This window comes from Manis javanica, chromosome 2 (assembly GCF_040802235.1).
Source record: "Manis javanica isolate MJ-LG chromosome 2, MJ_LKY, whole genome shotgun sequence".
Taxonomy (NCBI): domain Eukaryota; kingdom Metazoa; phylum Chordata; class Mammalia; order Pholidota; family Manidae; genus Manis; species Manis javanica.
In genome coordinates, this window is record NC_133157.1 from 4,313,147 (window position 1) to 4,340,783 (window position 27,637).

A 27,637-nucleotide genomic window follows, 5' to 3' on the forward strand; every position below is an offset into this window, starting at 1 on the left:
TGTGAATGATAAATAATCATCATTTATTCAGGTACTTGCTGTTCTGCCAGATGTAATGATCTGTACGTGGGTCTGAAAACTTAGTGAGAAGCAGTGTTATACCACATTTCAAAATTTCAGGAAGTCTTCTCCCCTCCCTGCAGAGGATAATTTGAGTTGTTAAGTCCCAATTTTAGAGTCTTATTGATTCCCGTACTCTTCTTTTCTCCTTGAGAATAGCACTAGAGAGCTTGGTTTTAAAATAAGATAAGCTCACAGCCTAATCTTAATCTTCCAGAAAGTGTTTCTTCTTAAGGGACTTCCAGTGGACGGTTTGAAGAACAGCCTTTGGCCAGCGGAGTTAGCTGAACACGTGTTTTAGCAGACTCAGGTTTATTTGCTTTATGTATTTATTTTTCAGTGAGCTGGAACGTCTGAGCAATCTGGTCGGCAAACCGTCTGAGAACCATCCTCTCCATAACAGCGGCCTGTTAAGCCTGGATCCTGTGCAGGACAAAACCCCTCTCTATAGTCAGCTCCTTCAGGCGTATAAATGGTCCAACAAGGTAAGGGAGACATATTAGAAATGGAGCGAATATAGGAAAAGCCAAGTTCCCTTACATCTCCTAAATGCAGAAGGTGAGGGTGTTTGTATCTTCTTTGTTCTTGATTTAGCAGGGGCTTACAGAGTTGCAAGTTGTAGAATTCCCCTCTGAGTTGTTTTGTAGCCCTTTGGAGTCTTTGAGGATTAATCATAATGCTCAGTTAATTAAATTTTTTAGTAAGTTCTAAGTCAGGGGTATTTAGCCTGGAGACTGGGTGTAGGGAACAGCATATTTATGATCGGCAGCATGTTGTGGCCTGTGTATCTTTTTCTGGGGAAGACTTCCTGGCTTTGGTCAGATTCTCAGAGGAGTCCGTGACCGCCAGGAAGGTAAGGTCTGGTGGTCTAAGTGATTGGCACTCGCCCGGCTTATGGTGCCTGTACTGTCCGTCCTCGTGCTGTTGCTGGAAGAACATCAGGAGATGTTAGATTCCTCTCTACTCTCTAATCACTTTAGACCCCTTCTGAGGGAGATCGCTCTAAACTTGCTCCGCAGAACTTGCTATTCGTGGTTCCCTCCAGCACGCAGGCCTGCGGTGTAGACCCTCGGATAGCTGTAAAGGAAGACTAGGCTGTAGTCTAAAAATAACAGGAACAGTTAGGCTCGTCAGTGTGGAAACAGTGAGTTTGTTTACTGACAAGTTCCTTTTGTTTGGGTGCTGTGGGTTGTTTTGTATTTTTTCCCCCTGCTGATAGAGAACTAAATATGTGTTTGGCACACTTTTGGAAGTTTTCTCATTAGACTGTGACACCTCCCTGGAGATGAATGTTCTCAGGTTACCGGCTGTGAGCCGCTCTGCCCCTCCTGTTCTCTCTCATCCCTCCCCGCTTTTTGCAGTCATTTTCCCGCCCAGGGCTTGGATGACAGGGGAGCCTTGACAGTTTTTCCAGTGTGCAGAATTTTTTCTTTGGATTTCTCTGTGGGTATTTCTATGTAGTATTCTTTGGTTTGCATGGAACCCTGGAAACTGAGTCTGAGATTCAAGGAGAAGTGATTCATCACAGGGTACTGAAGAAAGAACTTGAGCCTCAGATGCAGACATTTAGCCTATAAGGCTTATCCCCCAAACTCCGGGCTGCTGTTGATAGAAACCCAATTTGGTTTTGAGCCTCAGGGTGCCCAGGTGATGTGGGGATCTGTCACTCCCTTGCTCTCTCTAGGCCTGCTTTCCTGTGTTGGCCTAGTGTTTCCAGGTGGTAGAAAGGACAGCTTGGAGGCTGTAGATGTGTATGGTCCTTTTACCAGGTGATCTCCGGGTATCCATGCCAGACCCTGAAAAAGGATCTGGTTCTGCTTGGTGGCTCTGCTTGGTAGGTAGCCCCCGACCTAGACAGTGCATTGAGGCCAGGTGGTGGGATTCTCTGTGCAGATCACCTAAAGCTCGGGAAGGGGGGCTGATGGAGTTGCAGAGAGGCAGTTCCCAAAAGAAAGGGATGCAAGGCAAACAAAAGATTATAGATGTCTGGTGCAGTTGCCAGGGCCAGACGTGGGACTGTTCAGCCTTCTGCCGACAGCACTGCCCTCCCAGGCTATCCTGTCAGAGCTCCCTTCTTTTCCCAGGGCTATTCTTGGTCGTCTTAATTTGAGTTTACCTGGTGATTGGGTGGGATCTGATCTCTAGGTGCATAGTGTGACTTGTTTTTGTTTAGATCCCTGGTAGGAAGTTTTGCTTTTTGGTGTTTGGATATAGAAGCCATGTTGGTGTATCATGTGGGTAATGTTCTTGGAATAGGCTAGAGTGATGGAGATTTTCAGTGGTGGGAAGGTTCAGGCTCATCGTGAAACCAAGTGATTGGGACTCCAGTGGAAGTGCCTGGTTTTAAATGGAGGAGATGACAGTTAGCTTTGGAGTGAAGGAAGCTTAACTGTTCGCTTAATTTAACAGAGTATTAGAAGTGACGTCCCTTCCCCTGACCCCCACCTTTGCTCCAAGGTGGAAAAGAGGTTTTATTAGGAAAAGAAATATTATGTATGTGGAACCTCTTGTCTTGGAGATGCTACAGGTTAAAAATAGATGTAGAAATTTGTCTCGCATTGTAAACCCACCCGAGTGGTGTGGGAAATGTAGAGATTTTAGTCATGGCCCTGGCCTGCTGAGCTTCCTGTGAAGTCTGTGCTCTTTCACCAGCTCCCTAGTGCCCCACAGCAAGGGGGGTTGGGGCTGCCTGTACCACTGAATGGTGGAGATTAGGAGACGGACTGAGAGATGTTTAGTTTAACCCCTTGCTTTATAGCCGAGCAAACCGAGGCTCAGTGAAGCATCTTGCGCATGGCTCCACAGCTAGACTAGAACCTGGGCTTCCTGACTTAGGTCAGCCTTCTTTCCTCTAAAACTTGGAGTTTTCCAACTATAGTAAACATTTTTCCCTCCTTTAATCTTTGTCTGGAAGCAATTCATGTGTTATATTTTATCCAGGAGTCTATGCATTTTACTAATTTGTAATGGTTTATTGAAAGGTGGAGGTGGCAAGTCCCCGGTACAGGGGTTCACCAGCTACTGCTCTTGTCCTTGGCAGACATCACTAGTCACCCTCTGCGGTCTCCCCTGCTGAGCCCTGTGTGGGCGCACCACGCTCTGTTCTGGGGCCAGGCAGCTGCTGCCAAGTACTCACAGGTGGGCTGCAGGGAAAACTTGTTTTTTATTTCTGTTATGGTAGACAGTGTCCTGTTTGGCTATTACTTATACCTTACCTTACTCTAAAAAGGATTTAAGGTAGATTATAAGAATATATAAAGCCTTGAAAGGAAAGAGGAAAACAAGGGTAAGGATACCTTATGTGCATTTCCTTGATAAGCCCAAGAAGTAGCCCTAAGAAATAAGCCAGTATTCTAATGCCCAGCTGGGGATATGGAAGCAGCAAACAATTACATGTGTTTATTTTGCCTCGCCTACAAATGAAAAGAGTTTTTTAATTGCTAAAGCTTTCATCATTCATCATTTTATCCTCAAAGAATTTAAACAAGTAAGTGCATTAATACATTAAGTGACGTTTGCCAGTGTCAGCTTTACACACCTGTTGGCTAAGATCTCAAGGAAGTGTGGGAAAGGCTTTAATACCACCCGTTATGTGATGAACTTTCCGTTTCATTGGCTATTGGCCATAGAAAATCCTCATTCATGCTTGATGACTAATTATTTTCTTTAGGGGATTTCATAATTTTTGTCAAGTCAGTTGGAATATTAATTACATGGTAGTTGGCATAATTGTTAGAATAACACATTTAAAAATTAATCTAATCTAATGAAATGATGTCAGACTGCTGTGCGCAGCACTTTTCCCATGCTGAATTAGGGAAAGAATTTAGCTTTCGACTTACCAGGCACCTATAGATCATTGTTCTGTAGAGGAATGACAAGCTCTCTTGATGAGGGCAAAAAATAATTGGCATCAATGCCATCCTTGCTGTAAAATAGTCACTGTAGACCTTGTGCCACTGCCTCTGTTCCGATGTGCGGAGGGTCAGGCCGAACTCACTGTGAAGGCCCCTTTCTGAAGGTTCCCAGCACGCTGCCACCAGGCTTTTATCTCCAGCCTTGACTTTCTTGTTTGTGCGGCAGCAGTATTTGCTTGAAAAGCAGACTAAGACTTCAGCCTTCCTCTGGTGCTGTAAGGTCCCCCAGAAGGGTCGCTTGGTTTTCTGGGGTTGGGAAATGCGCCTGGAGGAAGGAGCTGCTGCCGTCTTTTTTTTACATGCTTAATTTTTCATCTTTGTTAGGTAAAGAGCAACTTTCTATTTCAAGAATATTCCTGCATCCTAGCTCCTCCACTGTTCTTACCAGGACTTAGTATTTCATGGCTTTAAGTCACTGTAACATTCATCTCTCTCAGCTCCGTCCTCGAAGGCACACTTTACGTTTCTGCATCATGAAGCTAACGGCTGGGATTGCTGGGAACTGTCAACACTGAGCCTTTTCTCAGGGACCCTGCCCTCCATTAAGCCCCTAAGGAGAGAGACTATGTCGTCTGGCTCCTGCTGGGAGTCCCCAGCACCTAGCAAGGCACCTGGTGCATGGTAGTCATTCAGTTCACTGAATGAATGAAAGAATACATAAAAGATTTTTCTGTTAAACCCCTTTTGTGGTTTGCTTGCTTGTATTTTTGATGAAATGAGATAAGGGCATTTCCATTTTCAGGATTACTGAGCAATCTAGTTACGGTACTTGTAGATGAGAGAAAATTCTGAGATCCTGTGATGGAAGCCAGAGCTGGATTCCAGAAGGGTAATTTGGAAGGACAGGATGAGGTCGGTTGGCGGACTGATAAGCTCTTTGAGGGCTGCAGTCGGCAGTCACCTGTGCCACTTGGCACGGGCACGCCCTCATGAAGGGAGCCCGGCTGAGAGCCCGGGCTCCAGAGAGGGCGGGACTTAGGAGAAGCCCTTGGGGCTGGCCAGTCAGGCTCATGCAGGCGGTGGCACCTGCTGTCAGGTGCTCTGTGGCAGCTGTCATTTTGGCTGTAATGTGACAACTGAGAAGAGGAGCGCCACCTCCATCAGCCTCTTAGGGATTTTCCCCTCCTTGTATTATCAGTAACTTGTCTGTGCCTAGTGTTTTCCTTACTGCCAGGCCCATCCCTGACTCATTCCCTCTGATGTGTGTACGGAATACAGATTCACTCAGGATATAATGAGGAGAGAAAATCACCAAAATGTCCCCTCACCCGTAATCATCATGCCGTAGGATCGGGCTCTGTTCTGGTTGTCCTGATGATTGGCAAAGGGGCCAGGTCCGTTCTGAGACGGTCTTTCTCCTAAGTCTAACCTTCATAGCAACTGGTCACTCAAAATAACTTGCTAGCATAGTGACTTTGACAATAGTAGTGACTGTTCGGGTTGGCCTTGAACCCTACACCCTTCTCCTCCCTCCCCACCCCAAACTCTGATACTGTGGGAGCCGCTTTGGAAAGAAAGAGTAACACAACCAAACAGAAACAACAGCAAACAAAGCTAAACTCTTGGATTGGATACTTTTGGATTCAGAACTAAGTGAAGGTCAAAGATTATGTGCAAGTCCCAGAGTCAGGCTGTCTGAGTTCTCATCCAGCTCTGTACTTACTCTGTGCCTTGAACAAGTAAAAGCTCTTAAAAGAACAGTTTCCTCATCTGTAAAATGGGGATAATACTAGTATTTGTACCATAGTGTTGTAATGAAGATTAAATGAAATAATGCATGTAAAAAGCCTCAGGAAACTTGCATAAAGTGTTATATAAATGGTGGTTTTAATCCCCAGGCAAAGTGAAAGTGCATGTGTGTCTGTATCCGTGGAGTGCCGGTGTTGCTCAGTGGTTAAGAGCGTGAGCTCCAGAGCCACGCTCAGCGTCTTAGGCTCACTTCTCTCTGCCTCAGTTTTCTGTTCTCCGAAATGGGGGTGGTAATTGTACCCAACTCAAAAAGATATTACGGGACTAAATGAGGTAATACAAGTGCTTACCTGGCCCAGAGTAAATACTCTCCAGGAGTTGTATTATTATCTTAACAAACAGTGATGAGGGTAGACTCCCAGGCACTACTGGCGTAACTTCCAGTGATTTCTGCTCTATCACACAGCCTCCCATACCTGACTTCGGTATTTTCTTCTGCAGTTGTGCAAATTAAGGATTCCTTTAGGTAATCAGCACCTTTTCCCCCTCAGGAAGCCTGAGTTTAGATATCAACAATTTACACATTAGTGTGAATAGTGGGAAGGGGTGTCTTTTCCTCATAAAACCTGGAGGTGGGGGTGAGGGGTTGGGAGTTTGGTGAGGAAGGTAGCTAAGCTCATGGTCTAGAGCTGGGGTTTGGCCAGGCCCAAGATGGGACGTGGGATTTGAGGGACAGGAGAGGCAGGGTGGGGGTCCTGGGAAGAAGCATAGGGAGGGTGCAGGGACTGCAGAGAAGGAGGGGAGAAGGGCTCTTTTGCTCAGCCAGGCCGCGTGCCCACCCTGAGGAGAAATCTCTCGTGGGCCTTCAGAAAGGCCTTCCTCCAGGAGCTCAGAATTCACACTGGCCTGCAGTCTGCCCACCGGGTGGGGAAATACTGTGGGCTAGTCTGGGATTCCTAGCATTGTTTCTTTAGGAAAATGTTTGCACACAAAGGCCAATGTAAAAACAAACATTTGAACTATATCCACTTTGTAAACTGGATGCTGGTTACCTGGAGGCCCTGGACTCGGACAGTGTTGGGTCTGAATCCCAGCCCAGACCCAGCCCTTCTCGCACCTTTATGATGGGGCGGTGGGGCGGGGGGGGGTGGCGCGGGGAGGTCAGGGAACCTCTCTGTAGCCCAGCCTCCTCCTCAGTGGGAAGTGGGTAGTAGCAGCTTCTGCCTCAGAGGGCAGCTGTGAGGGTGAGGTCGCTAGAGCCCCGTGTGTGCAGTGAGCACGGAGTCCTTGCCCCTTCAGTATGATTGGTAAGGCCTCCGGGAGGCCTTGTGCTTGGGAGGGTGCGGACAGAGGTTTCGGGAGACCAGTGTTTCGTCTTGGCTGTCCACTTAGCTGTGTGACCAGCTGTGCACCCTTAGGCCAGTGGCTTTGCCTCTCTGGGTTTATGCTTCCTCTTTGGCAGCAGCAAGAGTCAGACTGGATGACCCTCTTTCAGCTCTGACTGGGAAGGTTCAGGGGAGTTATTTATACATTTCTGTGGTTATGGAAATGAAAGGGTAACCTCGGGAGTGGGGAAGATTAGTTCTTGTCCATTACTGTTTCCTAAGCACAACTGTTGTGTATACTACAGAGCATCTCAGAATACTCCAGAATGGAGCAGCAGCCCTGGAGGACTTGAGTGGCAATTTTCCTTTCAAAGGTTCTCTGGACAGCAGTGCCTCCAGTAACATACAAAGTATAAATGCTGATGAGATCCAGTGGTGCCCCTGTACTTCTAAATGGTTTCCACCCCAAGGCTTTGGCCTCCCACATCTTTATGTCTTCCTCACTAGCTGTGGTTTCTTAAAATTGTTGTCACTTCATTATTGCTTGGAATCAGATGTGTGCTTCCCTCCGTCTTTCTCAGGGAGCAGGGACTCTCTAGGAGCTGCCCCAGGTGCCCTGGGGAGGCTGCCGAGGCTGCTGGGTGTGCCTCACGCCTGCCCCTCAGGAGCCACTCTGTCCTGGGGGCCTCCTCGGGTGTCCTCGTTGGCTGCCTTGCTTTATCAGCCTTCCCTGGGCTGATGAGGCTTGTGTGGTTTGTCCAAAGCTGCCTGTAGAAGGCAGCTAGAGCCTGAAAAAGCTACTTTCTCTTTTCTTCCCGGAATGTTTAGTAAAGAGGAAATTGTCCCATATCATTTTTCTTCACAGTAAGCTGCCCATTGACGGTGGGGAAGGAAGCCTACCAGTACAAGTACAGAAAGAATCTGTTGTTATGCTGCCCGGCTTTCTTGTCCTCCTTCGCGGCGGGTGTGAGCTGGGGGTAATTAGTGCTTCACTCCCACTGTCCGTGCCTCTTCTGCGCCATCTCCTTTCTTCTGCAGCATCGCTCGCCAGCCGTACAGCGGGGACACCTTACTCCATCGCCAGCTGTGATCTCTCTCCTGAGGTCTAGCCCCGGGTGTCAAAGTGGCTGCCGGACATCTGCACTCAGACTCTCAGGCCCCTCAGACAGAAGGAGTCCAGAACTGAAGTCCCGCCCCCCCCGCCCCCCAGCTGTGCTCCTCACAGTGGGGTGCCTTATCTGGCCAGGTGCCCAGACGTTCGCACCTACTGAGCAAGATCTGTTGATTTCACCTGGTCGGACTGCCCGCTCTTCCGTCTCCGTCTCGCCGGCTGCTGCCTGCGCCCAGGCCCCGTTATTGCTGGGGTGATGTGATGGCCTCCCCACTGCTTGCCTGCCTGTCCTAGGGCTTCTGCTCTCTTTTCCACTCTGCAGCTCCCCGGAGTCTTTATCAAGTAGACATCTGATGGTCGCTCCTCAGGGGTTCTTCCATGTCCCTGAGGATTAATTCCAGCTCCCCAGCTGACCATTGGGAGCATTCTAGTCACTGTGCTCTGGGGCCTGAGTCCAGAAGCAGATAGACCTTTAGCCTCAGTTTCCTCATCTGTAAAGTGGCGCAGCCCTGCCTCTTGGGGTGGTTGTGAGGATTACAAGAGTACTGCCCTGGGGTGGTTAGCACAGGGCCTGGTAGGCTCCCTGTGTGCCATCAGCAGTCTGGGTGCAGAGCTTCATGATCTGGTACTGGCTTCCTTCTCTAACTCCTGCCCTTCCTTCCTTTTTGGGAAAAAAACAAACAAACTTTTTATTACCGAAAATTTCACATGTACACAAAAGTAAGAGAATTATACAGTGAACCTCTGTCTACTCAGCTTCACCAATTCAGAGCATTTTGCCACTCCTATTTCACTGATTTCCTCATCCTCTCACTCCCGTTTCGGCGGGGAGTGAGGGCTGGAGTACTTGAAGGAATCCCCAGACACCGTGTCATTTCATCAAGACTACTGCAGTGTCCGGCTCCTTCTCTGCCCACTGCCCCTGCTCTTATTTTTGCAAGTTCTTATCTACAAAATTAACTCCAGTCCCTCTGGGGCCATGATATTTTTATCTCAGGTCCTGTCGTCATCCTTCTTTCTTTCTTTGGAAAACTCAGTCATTTAGGCCTCAGCTTAGTGAGTTGTTACCTCCTCTGGGAAGTCTTCTGAGATGTGCCCAAATTAGGTGCCCCTGTATTTACACCTGTTCCTGTTTTTATCCTGTTCTGCCTGTTACATCCACAAGATCAAGCTTCCTCTTAGATGAGGACTTAGACTGTGGGCAAGCTGGCTGATCTTTGAGCCGCCGTGTGCTGGGCTGTAGGATGGGCGTACGTAGGGTTGGTCTGATTGTCTGCACAGGAAATGTACACGTAGTTTCTAGGTCAGGGTGGGAGACAGTGAATTTTGTGAATCATAGCTATTGCTAAGGGCTGTTTCTAACTCAGGAAACAGTATCTGCATGGCATGAAGTTGAAGTCTCTAAATTTCTTCTTTCTTCTTTAGACCATTTGCTTCTGTGTTTGTCCCTTTGGAATCTGCTTCTGATTACCTCCCCTTGACTCTCAGGTGTGTGTGGTTGTTCTGCTGGCTGTGGGCGGGCTGAAGGGGAGGGGCAGCGGGAAGGGGCAGCGCAGGGGCTTCATCCCGAATCCTCTGGCTGGTCCCCTGGCCAGTCGGAGTAGGACTCAGTGAGGGAGGGGGAGCCGCCCACCTGCCTGGCCTCCTGCTGCCGCACTGTCGTGTGGCCTCTGGAGCGTGCGCTGTGGGCTCCTCTCTGTTCAGTTGCTTTGCTGCAGTCACTTATTTGTTTCAGGAGGCCCCCGCTCGCTGCAGCCTTGGGGTGGCGTGGAGCTGGTCCCAGGGCCAGTCCCAGGGCCAGGGCCTTGGCTGGGCCTCCCGGAGTGAATGGAGCTCCTCAAGACTCTCCCTTCCCCCAGGGCGGTTTGCTTACCTAGTAGGTTCTGGCAACTCAGCAACTTGTCTGTCTCCTTTGTTGCTTTGTTAGACTTCCCCCAACCAGTGAGCAGAGGCTCTTCCTGAAATCTCTACCATCACTCATGGCTGCTCTGCTAGGTGCCCCTCAGCTTTGTGCTTCCTGGGCCTGCTGCTTGCCACCCCTACACCTGGAGCTCCTAGAATCTTCCTGAGCACATTCTCTGCACGGGAGTGTCCCTTTCCCCATGGCCCTTGCTCTCCTCGGCCACACTGTCCCACTGGGAAAATTTCAAGTGGTGGACCTGACCATGGACTTCTGGAATGTGTGCCCTGTTAATGTGTGCTTCAGAGAAGTCTCCAGAATCAGCAGGCAGGCTGATCTCATCTGGTTCTCCCTCATGGCCTCGCGGCGGTTGCACTGGTCACTGTGCCACAGCTGCTTTCTCTCAGGTCTGTTGCTTTTTCTCAAAGGTTGGGAGGTGGTGTCATCTCTGAGTGTCTCACATGTAGCACATAGTGGACACTTAGTAATTGAGCCCCTTCTCACCGTATTTCCAAACAAACTCTAGGGACTGGGCCTCTGTGTTTCAGTGTTGGATCTCAAGGGGACCTCACCAATCACGCAGGCCTTTGCCCCTCGTTTTAGAGAGGGCGACTTTTTCAAGGCTGCCCCACTAGCCCTCTAACTGGGACCCGCAGTATTTGGCAGCCTGGAAAAGGAGTGTCAGCTGGATGTCCAGAGAAGCAGAGAGGTTCCTTCCGCTGCTAAGGCCCATTCCAACCATTACTACCTGTATCTGTGGCTTCACGGCTGCTGACCCCGTCAGTGGTCAGTCCACATGGTGTCCCAGAGGGAACTTGGGGGTAGGCGCAATCCGGATAGCTGCAGCCTGTGCGCAGTAAGGCAGCTCGGGGCCCAGCCCAGCATGGACATGGCTGAGGGGAATGGACCTCCTGGGCCCCATGGATCCCGAGAGGCAGGCACCGTCATCTGCTTTAAGCCCCGGATAGGATCAGCTGGAATCCTAGTCATTCACTATCATCTTTGCTGGGCATGTCACGAAAAGGAAGCGACTGCCTCGGAGTCCCTTCCCTGGCACTGGTGGCTATTTGTGAATAGCTGTGTTAAGACAGTTGCCAATCCCTACTTTTTCTTCCCATTTCAACAGGAATTGTACTTAGTCCTTCTGGGTTCATGAAATGCCAGTTCTTAGCTTTTCCCCATTTGTGTGTTTCAGGTTTGGAGTTACATTGTACCATTGTTATTTCAGTCAAAATAACTGACTTTCTGATTGTTGGTCACTTCTCAGTTGCCACCATGAGGCATTGTGGGCTCCGCTTTCTCCGGATGACTCTGTATGTGGTAGAGTGCGTGCGTGCATTCCCATGTGAGAAGATGGCTGTACTTGTTATAAGAGGCTTAGGCTTACTCATTTCCAAACTGTGCTTTTTGCTAGGAAGTAGTTAATTTGCCCATTCAGTGCATATTTATTGAGCACCCTACTGTTTTCCAGGCACGATTCTAGATACTGAATGACTTTTAAGTTCCCATCTCCCTGGAACTTAACCTATATCCAGATCTCTAACTTGATCAGAGGAGCTAAGTGCCCAAAGCATCTGATTTTATAATACTAGTAATAATGCTGATCTCTTTTTTCCCCCTTAATCAGACATCTTTCCATGCCTCAGTTTACCAGTCTTCACTATCAGGAAGGAGCTGGGTGACTTGATTGGCATATGTAGCTTATCTAGAGCAGAGTCTGAACAAAAAAGAAACTTTGTCTCACAGTCTTGATATTTTAAATACCATCTTGTTTTTATAGCTTGGTGCATTTTAATTTGTCATATGCTTAATGCAAATGCCACTGTATTGCTAGTAATACACAGTTTTCTGGTGTATTTGCCTGTGATATGTCACCAGTTTCCCATGGCATGTCACCAGTCCCATAATCTGCTCCAGCCTAAGGCTGTGCTTGTTTTAAGGGGTTCTCATTGATTTCAAGAGAAATGAAATATATATAATCAAATCAAAATATATTTGCGTCCAGAGGAAAAGAACTATCAGAGTCCTGATTTCTTTGCCACTGTTGACCTCAGACCTGACCCCCATCAGTCTGTTCCTATTGTAAGAGAGCTCTCCATGTGTTCTTTGTCATATGGATTGGTGACCCACTGGCAAAGGGTACTACATATTTGTTTTTCCCTGTATTTGGGTGTTTAAATTTCATTTAAATAGCCAGAGCCTTGAAGGACTGTTTTGCCCATGGGTGAGATCGGCCCTAATGCACCAGATCCAGCACCTCACTGGGGTGAGCTGGGCCCACTGGATGCACTGTGTTCTCTCCGATTGCCTGACCGCCCGCCTGGCTGTCCATCCAGTCAGTTCATCTCACCATTTAAAATCATGCTTTATAATTGAGTGTGTTTCCCAGAGTTGAATGCATCGATTCAAAATCCTGCATTATCCCTGGTGTCTGCAGTGAGTGGTTTCAAGATGCAATGAATTCTCGACTTCTGCTTCTTAGTTAGCAGAAAATGATTAAGAGACTGTTGAAGAGTTGTTCAGGGATTGGTGGAAGGGTATTTCCCTTTTAAGATCATTGTGAGAGTTTCTGTCTGTTATAGTTCCTCTCCTAGTTTCACCCTCTTCACCTGCAAAATGCATTTGGAGACACTTTCCCAGGTGGTAAGTGCACTTAGCACAGGGCCAGCACATAGTAGGTACTCAGTGGGTTTTTCTTTCCTTTCATCACTGCAGGTTCCCATTCGTCCTTCCCTCCACCCTGAACGCTGAACTTGAGTCAGTGGAGACATCCCCGTTAACTAGGTTACCCTTCTGAAGCTCGCTTTGGATAGCAAAGACGGTAGCTCTAAATGCCTTTAAAATGTTAAAGGAAACCTCAGAGGGTTGTGGAAGCCAACACTCTCCTATCCCTTGTTTTTCCAGTCTAAAACAGAGCAGTCCGTGTTAATTTTAATTGCTTGGATGAGCTCAAACATTGAGATTTTAATGCATTTTCACAGTAGCTCAGACAGTGTAACCACATTATCCTGCTGGCAGTTCATTGGAATTCTTGGCCAAAATGCTGTACTTGGGGACCTTGGCTTATAAAATTGGAATGTGGTAATTCCTTACCCAGATGTCTTGTGGGGAATGTTGCTTTTCTGTTGAGACTTCCTCCAGATAGTGACGTGATGTACTTCTCTGTCGCATAGTGATGGCATGTCTTGCTTTCAAGGAAGGTTTTCAAAGCTTTTGGTTAGGAGAGGGTGTCTCTGGGGATGTTGTTTTATTCTGATGAGTCACAAAATGGGAAAGGCCATTTGTAAGTCTCCAGTTTGCTTTTGATCCTCAAGGAGCCTTGACAATACCATCCCCCTGCTGTGGTCTGGAGGGTGGTTTCTGATGATTGCAGCTCCAGTCTTGCACCCCCACCCCTCAGAGGACAGGCCAGCTTGTGCGGGAGGTGATAAGCTGATGGCCAAGTGGAGGGCTGGAAATACCAGCCTCCAGTGTGGATTAAGGAAAGCCAGCAAATCGAGCCAGGCAGTGAACTCCGCACGTGAGCTGCACTGAGCCCTCAGGCCAGCACTGTGGTTACAACTGTGGTTTCTAGTGCTTAGCACGGAGCCCAGACTCCTGTGCTTAAAAACGGTTTGCTGCTAAATGGAAGAGCAGATACCCCCACCCTTCTCAGGCCATCTCCTATGGCCAGGTCATCTGCAACAGCCTCCGAACTAACCCCTGCCTCTTAACACTGCCTGTCTTGCCCCACACGATGTCAGAGTGACCTTTAAAAATCTGACTTTAGTCACAAAAGTCTCCTGCTTAAAACATGTTGATGATTCCTTCTTGTGCTGAGAATTAAGACGAACTCACTGTAGCTGGTAATGGTCTGAGTGACGACGGGGGCCCTGGTGCTCAGCCACCTTGATGTGCCACACGTAACCTGCTGCTTGCCCCTTGCCCTCACCTCTCTTTTTATTTGGCTAATGTTTTCTCATTTTATTTTTCTGTCTGTGTTTACAGTCAGCCACATACTCGGGAGAGTCTCTTCTACCCCCAGGCTGGGGTGAGGAGCTCCCTTTGGGTGCCGCTGCAGCTCCCCACCCCCACTGCCCGTGGCATGGCGTGCTGCATGCAGGCTGTAGGCACTGACTGCCCAGAGTGGGGACAGGGACCATGTCTGCCTGTTCGCCTTTGTATTTCCAGTGTCTAGCAAGGCCCACCCGAAGAAAATTAGCAAAAGGCTTTCAGTTAAATCAGTAGCTCAATTGTCTTTGAAGTCAGTATTGTAATTTTGATTAGAGATGTATTTGAGGGGAGGAGGTAGAGGCGTAGGTAGGCTTTCTGGTCTCACTTTCCTTAGGTTTTGGTGGAAATGACGCTTAACCCCTGTGTTTCCTGAGCCCCCAGCTGCTGAGATGTCTTCATTTGGTTTGTGAATTCCATTCACAGCTGGACTTTCTGGAGAACCCTGCATATTAAGTTTCATTGTTTTTTTTTTTTTAAACTAGTTTGGGGATACAAACAGAAGGCAAATTATGATTAATTTGAGGCAGATATGAAAAGGGCAAAGAAAGGGTTCAGTGATAAAAGTACCTTGTATTTATTTTAGCACTTGACAGTTTCTAAAGCCTGGAAGCGTCCATCATCTCATAAACGGGGGCAGGCGGTGTGTAGCGGGGTGTTAAAAGCTGAGCTTGGAGGCCAGATTATCTGGGTCCATCCTGCTGCCGCCTCTACTGCTCGTGACCTTGGGCAAACTGCTTCTGTTTCCTGCTCTAAAAAATTAGGTTGATAATAGTGTCTCCCTCAGGGTTGATGTGAAGATCAAAAGCTCAGTATAGGAGGGCATCTTGGAAGAATGGCGGGTGCACGCTGGCTGCTGTCGTCATCATCAGTCAGTTCTCTAATGACTCCGAGCCCGCTGCATTTTCCTGAAGGCGAGCCGAGTCACAGGCCCGACCTCGCAGCCGTTCCTTCCCGCGTCTGCCTTTGCTGCCTTAGCAGCACAGGTGCCGGGGCCACTGCTTTCTGGAGACCACAGTGGGGTCTTCGCGATGAAGGCCCTGATAGAACGTGACTCTTCTTCTGCGTGACATCTTTGGGTAGAAACTTCTGCAGGCTTATGAACTTTATTATGAAATCTGTTCCTAAGCATTCATATAAATCACAAAGGTCATTGTCAATAATCATATTTAAATATGTAAGTGGGCAGGCAAAAGAGAATCTCTTATGTGAATTGTAATTCCCTAGTTTACCTATATTATGTTATATTTTCTTTCTTAAAGTGTTGCTTTTGTTTGTTTGGTGGTGGTGGTGGTCTCATAGGAGAAGTAATCTAAGCATCTGGTTTGGGGAGGGGGTGGTGAATTATATTATAACCTGTACCTGTCAGTCTTCCACCCCCTCCCACCCTGACTGTGTTGTCCTATTTCCTTGATAAAATATGTATCATAAAAAGTACCTTCACAAAGGCAGGGGTTCTTAGTTTGGGTCTGTGGTCAGTCTTCTTTTGGGTCTGTGAATATGTGTGGGTTCATTTTCCAGGAGTGTCTTTCACTTTCTTCAAGATTCTTTCAGGGGTCTGTGGCCTCCACAAGTTTAAGAACTACGGCCATGGAGGAAAAACTATTGTTTTCTTCTTTTTCTGTTTCAAGTTTGTAAACAAAGCATTTTACCAATAAAGTGTTTATGCCCATCTTACAATACGGTAAGTTTTGTAGTGATTCAGCATATCATGCTCTATGAAGGTTTATTAGAGAACAGTCAAACTAGAGCAATATTGTTTAAAACTATGCCAAATCAGCTTTCATTTGCAAACTCTCTGCTGACGGCATAATTATGAAAAGCAAAACTCCACCACAGAAATCCAAAAGTCTAGGTGTATAGTCCGTTCCCGCCGCAGCATCACCCCCCACTCTGCCCAGCCTGGGCTGGCCGGACCCCCCTGGAGCCTCACCGGAGGGCACTGTGAGTGAGGCCCCGCCAGTCCCTTTGTTCTGGCTCATTTTCTCATCTGAGAACTTGCTTGCAAAGTTAAAGCTCCGCCTCTGTCCCTCACGGCTCCACCCACTCCCTCTTGTCCCTCCTTCTCAGGGTCCCTTTCCTCCCCTTTGTATTTTCTTTCCTAAAGTGTCCCATGTTGTGGAAGTGCTTATAGATGCAGAATGAGTCTTGTTACCAGTCATTTAAGTCAATGAAGGATGACTGTATTATTTGGGGCTACTTAGGGGGTGACAGGAGACAAAGGTAAGACTTGTGGTCACCTTCCTTTGAAAATGTTTTGAAACAGTTTGTTTGAAAATTGAATTTTGAAGCTGAGCAGTGTATGTAGTGTGATTGGGGAGATCACGAAAGCCTCCCACAGAAGCTCAGAAAGGGTGATGCTTTACTGCAGGTTCCAGAGAAACACCACCATTAAGTGGGGCTGTGCAGTGGTCCCAGTTGGAGGGCAGGAACACACACTGTCCCTACGTGCTTTTTCTCTCCGTTTATGAATTGGCCTGCATAGAATTTGCTCTCAGACAGATCCATATCTTAAGAGTGCAGATGGAGCTGACAGCCAAAAGGAGCTAGGTGGTGTTTCACACCTTTGTTGTCAGCTCTTATTTGTTCTTTTGCCCCCAGCTTCTTGCAGTTGTAGCTGCCTGCCAGTGGTGATGTCAATGCATTTCTCTAAGAGCGTCGCTGCAGACTTCCCCCTCAATTACCAGTCTCTACGCATGGGGTCGTATTTATGCTAATCAGTTATTCTTTTTCTCCCTTGAACATCCCGCCTCCTTGGCAGTGTAGGTATCTAGACTGAATCCAGGCTCTGGTTTATTTACTGTGTGAGCTTGGGCAGGTCTCTTGATCTTTCTAGAGTCCCAGTTTCCCCATATTTAACTGGGAATGATAACATTCCTGGGTTTTTGTGAAGATTGAATGAGCTGATACTGGCAGGGTGCTCTCAGCCCAGGGCTCAGTAACTGTTAGCTCTTCGGAGCGTGTGGATGAAATGTATCAGTGAGCATTAATACGGTGTATGGATACTGTGCAGTCCAAGTGAGGAGGGTGGGCGAGAGAAGGCATGGGTCCTAGTCACACATCTGTGCAAAGATCTTGAGCTGTGTTTCCGGCAAGGCATATGAAGGCTGCTTCCCCTCGGCCTCTGCTTTCCTGGGGAATCACTTCCAGCCATGATGTGTAAATGGCTGTGGGTGTTCAGGGTGTAATGGATCTTGTGTTTAAGGCTTCCATTGTCGCAGCTCAGCAGAGCCCTCCCTCCGCCTGCCCCTCAGATGGCTTGGGCGTGCGCTGCATCTCTTCTGTCCCCATCACCTGCCAGCTCCGATTTGGGGGCTGTGAAGTGCTGCCTGGGTGCTGTTGGCAGGGTGGCCTTAGGAGAAGCTGGGCACTGGAGCTAGCCAGCACAATTTGTACTTTGATTAATTTATTTAATCTAACTATCTTGTATCAACCTGAGAGGATAATGATGCACAAATTACTGTTTAAACTTGAAGCTTGTCTCCCTTTAACTGAGCCCCATGCTGCTTTATAGCTCTTCGCTGAAGGTGTTCTGAGGGTGACTGTTTTTCCTCTCGCCCTCCCTGAGATAACCAGCCTCTATCGAAGCGAGTGTTTGAGTTTGAGTTGGAAGCTTTTCAGAAAGGAAAAGCACTTGTTTGGATTCTGATCCTGTAGGCCACATCTCACTGGTGGAGAACTGTCCTCTTTTATCTTTGCATGTAAGTCGAGTTTCATTTTTCTCTAAAATATATATATAGCCCACTGCTGCTGCTCCGTTCCTTCAGGTGAAGTGGGATTTTCAGAGTGGAACTGGAGTGAACTTACTGGTTCTTTTCAGGGATGGGAAGGAGGCATGAGTGGTGAGAGGTGGTGGCACATTCTCCAAATCCTTCTGTTTTATTGAATGTAAGATGACATTGACTGTAAGAATGCATCATTATTAACGTACCACTGAGAAAGATAATGCTCTGCAAAAGATAGATTTCAGACATTGTGATTATAAGGTGCATCATGATTTCAGAAGGTTTTTACAATAAGTAAAATATGATGTATTGATAATGGGCTGGTTGTTAAAATTCTTAGCTTTTGATACATATTCACTGAAGTTGTAGAGGTGTGGATTTGGAGGGCCCAGATGCTTCTGACATACGGTGTCCTTCATGTGACCTTCCAGTTACTTAAAAACAGTCATGCACCTTGGCTTTTTGTGGGGTAGGAAGAGGGGACCAGAATCCCTAGAGTATGCATATCATATCACACTTTTCATGTATGACCTTAAAATGATCACATTCAACATATTTATACTTGGTCTAATACAAAGGTTTTACTTTTAAAATTGGTGGGCAAGTCTCTTTTAAATTCCAAGCTCCTTGAAAGTAAAAAAGAAATGTATCACTTTTGATATTTTTTTTCCTTTAGCACATAATCTTCCATCGTATTTGTATTTGTTGCACTCACCCGGAGCCACAGTTGTGACCTCTCCATCCTTGTCATCAAGGGAGGGACAGGGCCATTGATGATTCGGACATCTTGAAGAAAGATAAACTTGGCTCTCGGCCTTCAAGGGGCTTGTGTGTACTAAACTCAGGCGGTCTTTTCACTTTGATGAGTGGTGTTTGGCACCACCTGCTACAAAATCCCAGGTATAAACAGAATTTTCTAGTCTAGCTAATTTGGTATCTGGAAATTGACATTCTGGCCTCTCATTAGCTTCATTATGTGCTCATGTTTATCCTAGAGGAAGTGAAGTGTACTGAGGTCCCACTCTAAATTATTCTGGATTATTTCAGGCAGAAGGAAACTGGCTGCAGATGCAAGGGGATATTTAAATGCCATCTGAGTGTGCCCCGGGTTCCTGCCCCCGGCTCTGAGTTCCCTCTGTAGAGCACGCTGAGCACTGTGTCCTTCTCGGTGCTGTGCCTGCATGTGGTTCCCCCACAGCAGTGTTGCGCACAGCAGGCCACAGCCCAGACTCCATCCGTGGTCTTACTTGGTCTTCCCAGCGACTTGGGAATCTGGCCAGTTGAACATGATGGTTGCTGCTGGTTTGCTGGTGAGAGCCCAAGGCTCAAGGAAGGCAGATGCTTTGCCTGAAACCAACCAGCTCTGAGATGGCCAAGCCCTGGGCCCTTTCTACCACCCCACCCTCTGGCTGTCCTCTTTGAAGTTGAGACCCAGACAAGCTGCAGCATTTGGAATAATCATGCTTAATGGTAATGAGGGCCCCCACAGGTGAGGCAGGACATGCATGCTTTGGGATTTGTGTGGCGAGAAGAAATTCACTTGAGTTCATGTTAGCAATGCAAGGCACTTACTGGGTTTTTATGGTGCCAATGGGTGGGAAATACAGACAGGCCTTGGGGCTGGCACCAAGAATCAGAAAGATGGCAGGGACCAGAGCAACTCTACTGCCAGGCTTGGCTCCCTAGGATGCAGGGTCCCTTGACCTGCTCCTTTGCAGGCTTGCCCGTCTGCAGACAGGTGCACTTGGCAGAGCAGGACAGCATCCCGGCCTCTGGGTTTACATCTCCTCAGCTTCGGTGGACAGTGTGGGCCAGATGCAGAACCTTTCAGGTCCACTTCCCAAGAGGGGATCTGGAGCCAGCCGTTTGCTCTGGTCCCACAGATGTGTCTGTGGAGGTGGGGTAGGGTGGGCTGTTCTTAGAGAGAGGAGCCGTGTGGAGTTGGTCCAGAGGCTTCCTCTGCAAGTCCTTGAGCCCGCATTTCCAGTGTCTATACCTTCCTCTGTTTTATTCTCTAAGTCAGAAAGTTGCTTTTCTGAAATGGCTCATACCTGCTTGGAAGCGAGGATATTTTCACCTCACAATTCTCATGTCACTGTTGGGAGGGGAGGTTTGTTACCATCTGATTGTTTACCAGGGCGTCCACCTGTGAATTTGAGCTTTGCTCCCCTTTTCCCTGTCATGATGGTGCTAACTGGGATCCACCCAAATGTAGAAAGATCAATCTTTGTATCCCTCACAGGAGCAGTGTATGTTGTAGGACTAATAACGAGCTATAAAAACTGCCAGTATTTGTCTTACTTAATGAAGGTTCTATAATGAAAGCATCAGACAAACCCTATGACATAGTTACTGCAGAAATGGGAGCAAATGTCACATCAGTTCCACTTGAGGGTAAAGTGGCAAAGTCAGGTACATGGTGGTAAGACGTGCTGATTGGGCTTGGGCTCTGTCTGGTGCCAGGCTCACGCTCTGCCCCTGCCACTTCCTTCTTGGGCTTCCTGGGCATATAACTGAGCCCCTCCGTGCTTCCTCTTCTGCAAAACGGGCCGAAGTGTAGCGGCTGCCTCTTTGTCTTCGTAAGGCCTCGGTGAATTAATGCACCTAAAACATTTAGAATGATGCCTAAGGGCTCAATAAATAGCTACTTTTCTTAGCATTATTAATCATTACAGTTGCATGATGGTGGGGGGAAATTTGACTACAAGGGGATTTCTGCATTCTCTGTGGATTTAATGGTCTTTGCTATTCTGTGGACTCCGGTGAACGGTGGATAATGGGGAGTCGTCTCCACATGGATATTAGTCCAAATGCTTTACCCTTCGTAATGTTCTGTCTGGGAAGCAACTTATCAGTGCTGTGAGTGTAAGGCATCTTAATCGCAGATTTCATTTGTGGTTTGGAGTGTGAGTTGACCCACATCTAAATCCCTCTTGATTTAATCATCTTTGTTATCCTGTTTGATCTTGTAAATATTAATTTCGTCTGGTTGTACGTAGTTTTCAATGGTCCCAAGGTTAGTTACTATATTTTGTTGACAAAGTACTCATTGAAGGCCAGGCACAAAATAGTAGAGGACTTAAAAGCTCCGTCCCAGTTCAGGCCTGCAGACTTGCAGTAAAACTTAACGAGCATTACTGAAGAAGATTTCCAGTTTGTATGGGTTTGGCTTATGACTTTTCTGCTGGAATCCTTGGTCTCAAGAAATATTTGGTGCATAACTATTTTGTACTTTTCTGTTTGTTGACAGAAGTGAGGAATTACCTAATCTTCTTTCCTGAGGATGCTCGGGGGAGCCCTGCATGGTCATTTATAAAGTGTTTCTTGAAGGCCTACTGTGTTCAAAGCTGTGTTCTTGACTCAGTCGGGGCTGCCTTCATAGTAGGTACACGTGGTACAGAGCAGAAGGTCATAACCGCCCAGGAGGGCACACAGGGCCCTGAGAGTCTTACAGAGGAGTCAGTCCTGGTGAGTAGACTCTTGGGGTCTGCTTTTGACAGGCAGACATGGAGGGTAGGGAAGAGGACGGAAATCTTCCATTCCAGGTGGAGAAGACAGTTTCAGCTTGAGCAAATGTTAAAAAAAAGTCTAAAGAAACTAGATTCCTAAACTTAAATTCCCACTACACCTTCTTGATTCCTTTTTCTTTTTGCCCAATTTTCATATCATTTTTACTTTTGATTACTTGGTATCTTTTAAAATAGATGAACTTTTTTTCCTTAACGCATTTGCTTTAAAAGGGAAATGGTCATTCAATTACTAATTATGTGTGTTCTAATAGACAGTGTAATGTATACTATAAAGATGAAATACTCTTCACCTGGGAACTAGGTGATACCACCTGTAGACACCCAGCAGCGCATCTTCAACTCTGTATTCGGCTAGTGGGGGCACAGCTGTTTGGCCTGGCACATACGGTGCATGGAGGACAGTGGGAGGTGGACACATAGTGTGGAGAGGGTGGCACAGGAGTCACAAGCCTGGGAGACCCAGGCTGTCTGGGTTCACAGCTGCTTCTGCCATTGCCTGGCTGTGTGACATTAGGCATGTTGCTTAAGGTCTGTGCCTCAGTATTTGCATGTAAAGTGGGGTTAGTAATATGTGTGTATTATTGGGTTATTGTGAGGATTGAGGTAATATCTGTAAATTACTCCTTACAGGGCTTGACCCAGTAAGTACTCACTAGGGTGTGTGTGTGTGTGTGTGTGTGTGTGTGTGTTTTAAGAGGCATTCATGCTTCCCTAATCAATCAGTCATTCTTTCTCTTTTATACAGCGTTCATATCTTTGGTGCTTATCCTAAAGAAATTAGTATCTCTCTCCCCATTACTTCTTTTTGCCCTTTCTGTGTTTTTCTTTATAGCCAAGCTAACAGGTTTCTGCACAACCGTTTGAAGGAATCATGAAGGGACATACTCCTGAGGAGCAGAATGGAAGAATAGTTTAGGTTGACCTGGAATGTGATGTGAGAATCTCGGGGCACCTGAGTTTGATTGGGCTTTGTTACAGAGAGATTTTTTTTCTTCTCTCTTCTGTATATTTAAGTTTTACCTTTGAAGTGTTGCTTCTACAAAGTTATTAGGCCTTAATCCTGATAACCATTGCATACTTCAAAAACATACATACTGCGTAACTACTGTGTAGCCATTGTGTGGAATTCATCTTTTATTATCAAACCTCAAAATAGAGACTTTTTGCAGATGAAATGTCAGCTTTTCTCCAGGATGTTTTGTTTCTGCTTGTGAAGCAGGAATCTGTAAACAAATAGCTGACCCGTTTTAAAGAGCATGTGAAAGAACAAAGTCTGGGTGATTGCCCGCAGAGCCCAGAGGTCCGGGCACTTGCTGGTGCTGTCTTCTTCCGCCCGCTTCCTTTTCTGCGTGCCACCCGGCTCTTGCTTGTAAGCGCTCTTCTGCACGCAGCGTGCCCATTCCACCCTAAAGCTGACACTTGGGCTGGGCGAAGTAAATCCGAGTGAACGGCAGCAGTGTTACTTTCTCCTGTTGTCCCTTTTCCTGGAGCACGTTTGCTTTGTCTTATTGCTCATCTTTTGGGCCGCTGGCCATAAGCTGAATACCCTGTCCTGGTTAAGATGGCAGGGGCAGAGGCCTGCTTTGGCACCTCCGTCTCCTCCATTGGACTCCTGGCCTTGCTGTGTGGCATGCACATACTCATTTCCTGAATCCAGAGCAGTGCTCGCAGACAGAATTTGCTGCGATGATGGAGATGTTCTGTGTCTCTTACTCAGTATGGTAGCAGTTAGTCACAGGTAACTTTTGAACGTGATATGTGGCTGGTATAATTAAGGAACCATGTTTTGAATTTAAAATTTTTATAAAGTTTAATTAAATTTTAAATTTAAATTAAATAGCCATATCTGGCCAGTAGCTCCTATATTGCATGACACAGATCTAGAGGCTGAAAAGAACCCTGAGCTATATAGACCAGAACTGACCCCGTTTTTTATTTAACTGTGCAGGTCTGCTCTCTTGATGTCTAGTTCAGGGATGTGGGCAAGGGGGTGGGATAGGTCTTTGAAAAGCATTGGCTGCAGTGATGGGATGAGAAGGAAAGCAGACCTTCAGCTAAAGGGTGTCAGCCTCTGGCCATGACAAGCCCCTTTTTTCTCCAGCGATGTCAGATTTTAGAACAATGCATGTGTAGCATGTGGGTTACTCCTTCTGGAAACCCGGGTGCCTGCTAGCTGTAGTTCTCCTTTCTCACTCAGGGAAACTTACTGAAATGCAAACGAGCGGCAGGCATGTTACAGGGTTAACCTTGACTCTGATATAATTATCAGTAAATGATTGACAGTCTCATGGACTCTAACTGCTATTGGGAATGCATTATTTGGGTTGCACCTCAAATAGGTTTATAAAACTACAATCAAATAGGTGATCACAAAAACTTGTCTTGACACTTCAGTTGAAAAAGGATAGATTGATTAGAGCATTTGCAGTGGTGTGTGTGTGTGTGTGTGTGTGCGTGCATGCACGCACGCGCGCTCAGGTCTAGGATTTCCTGGACAGGTAATGATTGAGGCCATGGCTGTCTTTTCAGTCATTCATCCAGTGTTACTGAGTGCCTGCCATGTGCTCCCATGTTGGCAGTATAGTAATGAAAACAAGTGTCCAAGTCTACGTCCCATGGAGCTTACATTCTCGTGGAGGAGACAAAAATATATCGATAACATCAGGTATTAATTAGTGCTTTACAGACAAAATAATGCAGGGTGAAGGGCGAGCGACAGGCTGGGGTGGGACTCCGTTAGGCGGGCCGGGGGAGGCTCTGTGAGGACCAGAGGCTTGCAGGCAGTGGAGCCGGCGTGTTGCGGTCTGGGAAGGGCCTTCCCTAGAGAGGCGACAGCAAGCGGCGGGCCTTGGGGGCTCTTGAAGGCCTCTGCTGCAGGCGTTGCTGTTAGTGTCTTTTGCTGTCAAAAAAGGTCCCCTGTATCTGTAATTTGTATTGATTTCCTAGTGTTGTTTTTTCTGTGAATGCAGTAAGGCCCAGGTCCTGCCTCTTACAGTGGCTTCCCTTGTTGGACATCTTCAGCCAAAATCAGGCTGTAAATTGCCACCTGTGGCCTGCCTGCCTCTGCCCGGCTCCGTTGGTGTCTCCAGTGGGGATCCCATTGGCCGCCAGACCTTCAGGCCGCAACCCTCCCTGACTGCCTCTCATCTCCCATTCCATGCCCTGCATGCTTCCTCCTCTGGTCACACTATTCAATTTTCTGTCCTTGGAACATAACTTGTACTTTCTAAATTTGCCTTTTGCTGCTATTGTGCCTCTTCTGAAGTACCCTTTTCTCCTTACTCCTCCCCAGATACTCTCCATCCCTAAAGGCCCACCTGCCCTCACCTCTCCTGGGATGCTTGTTTGCATGTCACCTAGTTATGACTGGAACCCTTGTCTCCTGATGTGTGCAGTTGGTATTATATCCCAAGTAATGCCTGATGTTTGTTGACTTGGTAATAAATATGATCAGGCCCATTCCACAGTGTAAGAAACATTTTATTTCAATTTCTTGGGCTCAAACTCAAGAACTCTTTGTGGTGTTAGGCTTAAGAAAAAGGAATATGTTTATTTTAAAACTGCAAAACCTATATATGTATATGTATCTATGTGTGTCTATATATTATACACACACACACACACACACACACACACACACACACACACACACACACACACACACACACACACACACATATATATATATCCCAATTCTGGATTCTTTTGGAGAAATTTTACCTTTTCTTGTCGTCTTTGGATCTCCTCTATTTCTTTCTGGCAGTGTTTTCAACTTTCTGCTTTTACCGAGGGCTGCATGTGTGGTCAGGGACGTGTGGGGGCCTGGGGGGCAGTCTCGTTGACAGCTGGTGAACCAGAGATGAAGTGTGCAGCTGCCAGGTGCCCACATTGCCTGTTTCTTTCTCAGTCCATTCTGATTGTGAGGTCCTGTCCGGGTCTAAACATTTTGGGATCCTGTGTATTTTCCCGGTTGGGCCGACCTGGTCCTCTGCAGACATTCAGCCAGATCTTAGCAGTTTGTCATTGAGAACTGTGAGGAGCCCTGGTGGCCTTCCAGCTCCTTGCACGCCTCCCCTACAGGGCTCTAGAATCCCCACCTGCTGTTGTTCTTCCTCTGGCTCTGATTCGAGCACATATATACAGAATCTCGTCTCAGGAATATTGAGGTTTTTCCTTGATTTTCCCACAGTCTGCAGAGCCTGATTTAGGGCCTCACCAGGATTAAATAAGATTACCAGCATCTTCTCTTTGTCTCTCTTGGGTATCTTGTATGAATGTGTCCTAATAACTATTGATATCAAGTTCATCCCTCAAGAAGCCAAGACCGACCTTTAGTGTCCTGCTGAGGTTGCAGTTTTATGATGTGTTTTTCTTGCAAGTGAAATCAGTGGAGACAAATCTCGGTAACTTTTCCTGTACGATGAGATGGTCAGGCCCTACTGCCATGGTAGGTTCCTCCCTCCGCAGGGCACACCCTCGTGTCACATGTAAGGTGGTTTCACCAAAATGGAGCGGTTGGTTCACTACTCTTAAAGGTCGTGCTTAGTCATATTCCAAGAAGACTGAAGAAGACACGGATCACCCGTTACCATACTTGACTCTGTGCTCTCCTTCGGGGCTGTTCGCCTTTAACAGCACCTTTCTGATTTCCTGAGCAGTTACACCAGTGCTTAAAGGGCAAAAGCCCAGTGCCCGTTTTCTATCCCAAAAATTAGTCACAGCTAGTCTGCTGCGGTGTAGAAAAAGTCTGTTTTGCCCCATCCTAATGTGAATGGCTGACACCCCAGCATGCTGCCAAAGCCCTGCTCTCCACCCGTTACCAGGGTGTCAGGTGAAGGACGGACCATGGCCACTGAGTGGGTTGGTTCATCCGGGCGGTTGATGAGCCAAGCTGACAGGCCCGGAGGGGCTCTGCTCTTGGCCTTTCATGTTAAGCCTGGTACTGTAGAACAGATGGAGGGGAAGGGGCCTCCTTGACAGTTTGGGAGGGTGGGGACCTTTAAGTTATGAGGAATCAAAAGGACGGTTTAGTTGTTAGTGGTGTTCTGCGTGACAGCTTGACATTCTGTAATTGTCCACAGAGACCAAGCTACTTTGGACTTTGGAGTGGTGTTCTTGCAAATGTGTCATACTGAATTCTTTTTCCTAATAAGGAAGACTGGTCTGATTTGAGTAGTTCTGAATAATTTCATGGTATTTATTAACCATCAGCAGGAGGAATGTTTTTCCTTACCGTAGTGGTAGACTGGAGGATTAGAAACAAGAGTAATTGGGATTCCTGCATTTAGGAAACCTTTTTTTTTCGTTCTTGAGAGAACAATTTTGTTGGAAAATCTATAATGTGACTTACTGTCCTGAGAGATAATGTGCAGAATGTTTGCAAGATAGGGGATTTTTCTTTTCTGGAAAGTAGTTAATTATTGTTTTCAAAGTGATACTGCTCATTATCCCAATCTGAAAAACAGAGAAAATCAGAAAGAAGAGGAAAAGTCATATGTAATTCCTTCTCTTAAATCCAGCACTGTTTTTGCTTCAATATTCTTTGCTTCTGGTCTTGTTTTCTAGGTAAATGTTTGTGTGTTTAGTTTTGTTATGTTTATTCTTCATATACAAAGAAAACTACCCCTGCCCCATTTTCCACTATACACTAACATTTATTTTTGCCTTTACTGCACAAATATACACTAACATTTTTAATGATGTTATATGGTAATATTATTATGTATTCAGAAAACTTAAATCTTAAAAATTGTATAGTATAATATTCTACTCAGTAGGTATCATAGTTTGCTATACCATTTCCCTATTAGGTTAGATATTTAGTTTACCACGGTCACTAATATTGATGCGATAAACATCTTTGTGTCCAAAGTTTTATTTTTGCTTAGGTGTACTTTATAAGGAGAGAGTCCCAGAAATAGAATGATTGGGTCAAAGGGTATGGATTTTTTTTTTTCCAGCATTTAGACAAGCTTTGTTATAAAGCCATAGATGACCAGTTGAACCACTGTAGAGCTGCCAAGTGGACTAAGGGGTGTGTGTGTGTGTGTGTGTGTGTGTGTGTGTGTTCATCACTTCTAAATATTCCGTTTAGCATTCAGCATTTCTTTGTATATTCTATTTATTTGCTGGGACTTCCTGTTTTGTTTTATTCATTTCAAGAGTGTTTATCCTTACTTGTTTATAATAGCCATTTAATGTGTTTGTCTTATTTTTATAATAGCCATTTGATGTCTTTGTCAGAAAATCCCAATATCTTTGTCATCTTGTGGCATCTTTACCTATGTAAATTGAGATTTTCCTTATCACTTATATGACAAGTAATTTTGGATGGTATCCTAGACATTTTTAATATTATATTAGTAGACTCTGTATAAATTCTGTAGAGAA

The 27,637-nt window shown here is 46.5% G+C and overlaps 1 protein-coding gene across 10 annotated transcripts in view; it reads left to right on the forward strand.

Moving 5' to 3' along the window:
* The window catches only part of MED27 (mediator complex subunit 27), a 272,303-nt gene that overhangs the window by 1,839 nt on the left and 242,827 nt on the right, over positions 1–27,637 (forward strand). For all 10 annotated transcript variants that reach the window (XM_073222493.1, XM_073222486.1, XM_073222460.1 and 7 more), the window contains exon 2: positions 401–545. In XM_073222493.1, coding sequence (XP_073078594.1) covers positions 401–545 — 145 coding nt within the window. The remainder of the gene's footprint in view (positions 1–400; positions 546–27,637) is intronic.